Raw genomic sequence first — 6,000 nt, forward strand, 5'->3', positions numbered from 1 at the left:
CAGCAGCCAAAGCTTATAAACTGTGTGGTAGCATTCAGCACAGGGAAATAATTTGTTCATTAGTTTCCTTTTTTTTTTCAGATTCAAAGATGAGGGCTTATACAATGTATATGTCACTTCCAAATTTCAGTATGTGCTACACCATAATTAGTAACTGTTCAGAGCATTGCATAATGAGTTTTAACATTTAGCCTCGACTCCATCATTAAGGATGAGCTCTATTCTTAATTCACAAGTAGCACATAACAAACCTCTCCTGGAAAGACTGTTACATATGTTCAAGCAGGCAAAGGTTATTTTCTGCTAGACCTTGGAATTTTCAGAGAAACATTAGCAAATGAAATAAARTGGTTTCTTTATGAAACTGAGACTCCCTTTCTTCTTGATAATCTAAGAAACAATTAGGCATTCAATATTGACATTGCTAAATTAACAAATTTTTTTTTCAACACATTGTCAACACATGAGTTTTTATTCTATCTTACAGCTTCTAGCTTCAGCAGATAGCCTAACAACCCACTGCAACGTGCTTTTTTAGATGTTTCTCTTCATAAGGATGACATGGCAAAACCCACCATCATTTGGCTTCAGTCCATTGATTAAGCATAAGATTTTTTTCAGGAGCTAAAATAACTACTTGTACCATATATAAATGTTCCCTTGGAAAACATGAATTGTATTATTCCACTTAATTAAATGTGGTGATCAAAAATGTATGTTTGTCTCCCCTGTTGAAAAGATYGGAACAATCAGAGTTCATGCTCCCTACATAGGTCAGCAGGAAGGAGCTCTCTCACGGGACTCAAACACCTTCAGGTCCATTGTTGGGATGGATGGCACATATTGGTTTACAGATTAGTTAATAGAAAACCCAAACCAAATAAAATTTCACTCCCTTTTAACAATATCTGCACAGGATACAAAGCAGATATTGTTCGKTTTAGCTTTCATCTTCTATTTAAACTGCTACAGCATTGGGAGAGAAAAAGTAAATCTGTTGTTTCAGAGCCAACCCTGTGCTTCAGATTCTGATGGAGTGTTCATTTATTTGGACACTGACAAACAGGGACTCACTGAATGGCTTCTTGGGAATTGCAACGTTACATAACCTGTACTTGAGATATTCACTTGGAAACACTCCTGTGTCAATTCTTTTCAGCTGTCCCTGCTGTGTCCCCTCCCAAAGTCTTGCCCAGCTCTACCTTCACTAATGCATTGTACTCAGTGAGAAACAGAGGAGGCCTTGGCACCGTTCAGCAAGAAGTAAAACTTTCCTTGCTGCATTATCAACACTGTTTTGGTCACAAATCTAAAACATGGCACTGTATGGGCACCCACGGAAGAAATGAACTCTGCACCAGCCACATCCTGTGTGATCACTCTCTGGTGCCCCCAGTTCTGTAACTTGTATTCCCTCTTTGACATACATACAAATAAAGGTACAAATACAACGTTAATATTTTTGTTTTAAACCATAGTTCATAATCATGAATTGTTCTGGCTGAAAATTCTCCACAGAAGACGTGGAGGTAACTGGCCCTGAAAGAACATGCAGATTTCTCGACTACATTCCTCTGAAATTCTCTTTTGCTAAAGCCTTAAGATCTGCCATAAGTTAGGCAAATGCCTTARGAATTTCTTTACAGTTCTAAAATGCTTCCAGGCTTGTTTGCTAGTTTGCTAAACAGCTTAAAATGCAACTGCTGCCAATTACTGACAATGCATGGAACAGGAAAAGGTTCTTCATCTTTCTTGCACTAATAGTGTCAATCAAGATTTAACTGTAGATTCCAGGAGAAAGCATTTACCATTACTTTTGTAAGCACTATAAATAAAAATYTGTTCAGATTCAGTAAATATTAAAATATGGCTCATGTATCAAATTAGAGACAAAGTCACCTCAGGAAGGATTGTCAGATTGCATGGAAAAAAAAGTGTTGTAGAGAGGGAAAAGGGAAGTTTTTTTAATTAAAACAGAAACAAATATTCACTGATTTCACCATGACCGTCATCAATTACTTACTTGCAGTTCTGAGATTTAACTGTATTTCACAGGTGCTTGAAGCACAGTCTCAAGCTACAAAGCTAATTTTAGACATGATTAAGGCAAAACAATGCCATTTATGTCAAAAACTTGTTTGCTGGAGAGGAAACTTAAAATCAAACATAAGCATCTCACTGAGATGCCCAACAGTGACTGTCTAGTCATAAAAATAAACACACAAACACTACACAAAACAGTGTTTTTATCAGCACACTGGCTACCTGCAGAACCCAGCAGTGAGGCAGCAGCTGAAGAAAACAGCATTTGAACACAAGGATTGGATGATTCCCATGTTCCAACTCACTAAACAATGTGAGGCAAAACAGCAGAGCAGAGCTGGTARTATCAAAATATATTTTCCTTTGACAAAGAAAATGCATTCTTCAAAAATTCTGTAACRACTTCAAAGATCACCTCACAGTATAAATTTTCACCACACAAAACAGAATAACTACTGCTGTTTTTTCTTCCCTGTCCTTTGTGTCTATTCTATTTCTGGTGATTTTCACAGAATAAATGCAATGCAAAAACATCAAAGTTAAGTTTCCAAAAAGTTTTGAATACTAGTCTGAAACCAGGTTTCTCTGCTGAAATGGAAAAAAAGTCTAGAAGAAATAGTGACAAGACATTGGTGTTATTAATATGGGGATGTGATTCTGCTACTAAAGCCTTAAGTTTTCTCCTCCAGCAGGTCAAACCATCCATTTTCTTAGAAAGTGGCTAGGAGGTACAGGGAATGAACTGCAGAATAAAAGCCTGCATTCATCTTAAGGTTCAAGTGTAATCCCAGCTGGAATAATTTGGTTAATGACCAAACCAATTGTCTGTGTCTGGATCACACTGAGTAAAGACATTCTGAAGGACACTGCCACAGCAGTCACCAGGCCATATGTGAATCCTTTYCTTTTGCCTACAGGTTACCAAGTATTCACTGCTGCAAGACAAATAGAAGAAACAAATCTGCGAAAGAAGATTTCTCCTTTAGCTGGAAAATAAAGGTGTGTTACCCTCCAGAGAAATCTGTACTGGCATTTAAAGACAAATGACTGTGTGATCCTTGGATACTGCTGTGTTCCCTTCCTTTGCTCCTTTTTCCTCCCTCAGATAAGTCATCTAAAAAGCAGTACTGAAACAGGATCAGTGTTTAGTTAAAAAATGAGTTCTTAAACCATGGATTCTCTGTCAAGGGAAGGAAAAACTACGAGTGATGGCCACACATTTGCTGTTGTGGTTACAAAACCCTTATTACAGTTGATGACATATGCTTAGTATATTCCAAAATCCATATTTTCTCTGACCAGCAGTTGCATTGCCAGAGGCAGGCCAGGGTATGGAATTTTTACAGCAGAAGCATCTGGTTCTTTGGTTGACACCCCAACTATTCTACAAATTTTCTTGGACTCAGGAATATAATTCCTCTAAAGGCCTCAGGATATTCTGATACYACAGCTGGATTTAAAGCTACCCCAAGGGGCTTTTCTCCTTATTTCAGAAATCCATTAGTATTCACTGCAAGCACAATGTGTAGATAACTGTGACCTCAACATCTTGCAGACAATCTCCWGTTTACCTTCTTTGAAAGAAACTGTTGAAAAAAAAGCCACTTCTTTCAAACAAATGTCAATTAATTTTTTTAATGCATATATTTTAAATTYTCAGCAATTCTTCTGCTGTTCTGCATAATGTTCTCACTCATACAATGATGAGCTACAAAGCCATATTTTCAGCARGTCTTAATGAGGCTTAGGCATGTCAGCTACTGCTACGATGGACAGCAACTGGTAAATTCAAAATAAACTCCATTTATGCAGTACACACAGAGAAAATATTATTCCAATTGCTTTACAATTGTGTTTTACCTTTTAAAGAATACAGTAACAGAACTGGTTGCCTTACATTACAGCCTTATGAGATGATAACTTCAGTTTTTATCCTATCATGCTTTCACCATTTCTCTTAAGAATTGCATTTCAAATTCAAATGTTCCAATACCTCTTTGGTATCCCCCTGGATCAATCCCTCCTGAACTGCTTTTGTCTAACACAATGAGGAAAACAGCTCATGATACACACGAAAAGATTGCCCTGTGAAACAGATAAGCCTCTTCAGTACCAAACTCAAAGATTTTTATGAAATCAAGAAATATGCTGTAAAGATTTCATTTACTAGGAAATGATCCAAGGACCCACAACAAAAAGCTCCTAAAATAAAAACTTGCCTTAATCCAAAGTCTGCAAAGTTTGTACACAACCATCAGAAAACTATAGTTGAGGAGAAATAACCACTTATTCACAGGAGAAATGACAGTTTTTCCCAATGTAATTTATTATGAGGTTTTCTCAGAATAAATTCCTCAAATTAATGAGAAGTTCCATRGAATAACCTACTGCTAGGTTAAAAGTGAGGGACTGAAAAGTCAATTTGATACTCTCAAATGAGAAGGAAGAACCACCTAGATGACAATTTTAGTGTTCCACAATTTTAGGAGTTTGAGGAAGAAACTACAGTCTCCAAGTGAAATAAAGAGTAAAATCTATTTTAACCAGACATTGCTGAAAGTGAAACAGTGAAAAGCATTTGTTTCAGAAACTGCAGGGATTTTTATGAAAGAAGCAAGATGAAATTTGAAATTTATTCTGARTAATTAAAATAATTCTAGAATAATTWAAAATTAGGRTTGGAAGGGACCTTGAAAGGTCATGCAGACCAACCCCCTGCAATGAGCAGAGTCACACTCAACTGGATCAGGTTACTCAGATGTCAGTGTTCACCTTTAACAACTCAACTGCCCTTTACTTTAAGTTTATGAAAAATAGGAGAAAAGTTCAATTTGCCATTGACTTGTATTAAATATTTGAAAGAGATTAGTCATCATCAATAATTTAGTACCTAATCAGCTCAGGCTTTCTACAGACTTGGCCCTCTACATCATCATCACTACTTACAGGGTCTTGACAGCTCAGAACCTCCAGGATACTGTTAAGTAATTCAACACAGTACTTCCTCTCCTGGACCTGGAGCTGCTGATCCTCCTTCTGTTCCAGTAATTCCCTCAGCTCTTTTGTAATCACAGGAAGCAGAATGTCCCTGCATTCTGAAAGAAAGCAAATTACYTTAACAACAAATAAAAATCAAACACTATGTGCAAATAAACCCTCCTCCAAACAGTGAAACACAGTATGGTTTAACAGCCACAGTCCCWACGTGGAACTGTTGATTTTCCAATCATGCCTCAGGAATATTCCAAACTTGTGTGGTATTTTCATAAGTCAACAGTATTTTCATAATGWAAACCACAAGTTCCTGATAAAAACAATTTGTTTCGGTTTAATTCTGAAGGCTTTTTAGCTTATATCAAGAACTTGTGGACAAATTACTCACTTACATACAAAACATATGGCAATTAATRAAGTAATGATAGGGTTTTAATGTAAGAAAATTACTATTCTTATTATTTCAGAAAATTAGACTCGAACAGCAGAACAGAACTGTTCTATGAGCATCAGTTTGAAACATATCTTCTAAAGGCACATAAAAGGATGTAGACAAAGCAAAGACTAATGAAAGGCCTATCATGCTTGTGATAGTGAGAGCTGTGCGTTCATCCTTATTTAAATTTAAGGGAGCAGACACAAATATGAAGTTACATTCCAATCTCACACATTGACCTTTTAAGAGAGAGGTGATTATAGGAAATGTCAGGAGTACAAAATASACAAATTTGAGAAAGTTTTAATGCGAGTAATGTTTATCTAGGAATAAAAAAATATAATTTATTTTTTAAAGAATGATTTAGAGCACCTGGACACAGTGCACTCCCTTATTAACAAGTGYAGTGTGAGACATGGTGAAACTGTATCCAGTGTGATTTAAAACAGGCCAGGGGCTCAGAATCCTCCCAAAATAAGGGTGCTAGTACAGGAAGACAGGAGGGAAAGGGAGGGAGGGAGGGAAGG

At 36.7% G+C, this 6,000-nt stretch overlaps 1 protein-coding gene across 1 annotated transcript in view; it reads right to left on the minus strand.

Moving 5' to 3' along the window:
• The window catches only part of DOCK2 (dedicator of cytokinesis 2), a 153,912-nt gene that overhangs the window by 94,920 nt on the left and 52,992 nt on the right, over window positions 1-6,000 (minus strand). Inside the window, exon 26 of the mRNA XM_057378678.1 lies at window positions 4,990-5,138. Coding sequence (XP_057234661.1) covers window positions 4,990-5,138 — 149 coding nt within the window. The remainder of the gene's footprint in view (window positions 1-4,989; window positions 5,139-6,000) is intronic.

Source organism: Malurus melanocephalus, unplaced genomic scaffold, assembly GCF_030028575.1.
Source record: "Malurus melanocephalus ecotype Western Australia unplaced genomic scaffold, MMel_1.1 scaffold_370, whole genome shotgun sequence".
NCBI lineage: Eukaryota > Metazoa > Chordata > Aves > Passeriformes > Maluridae > Malurus > Malurus melanocephalus.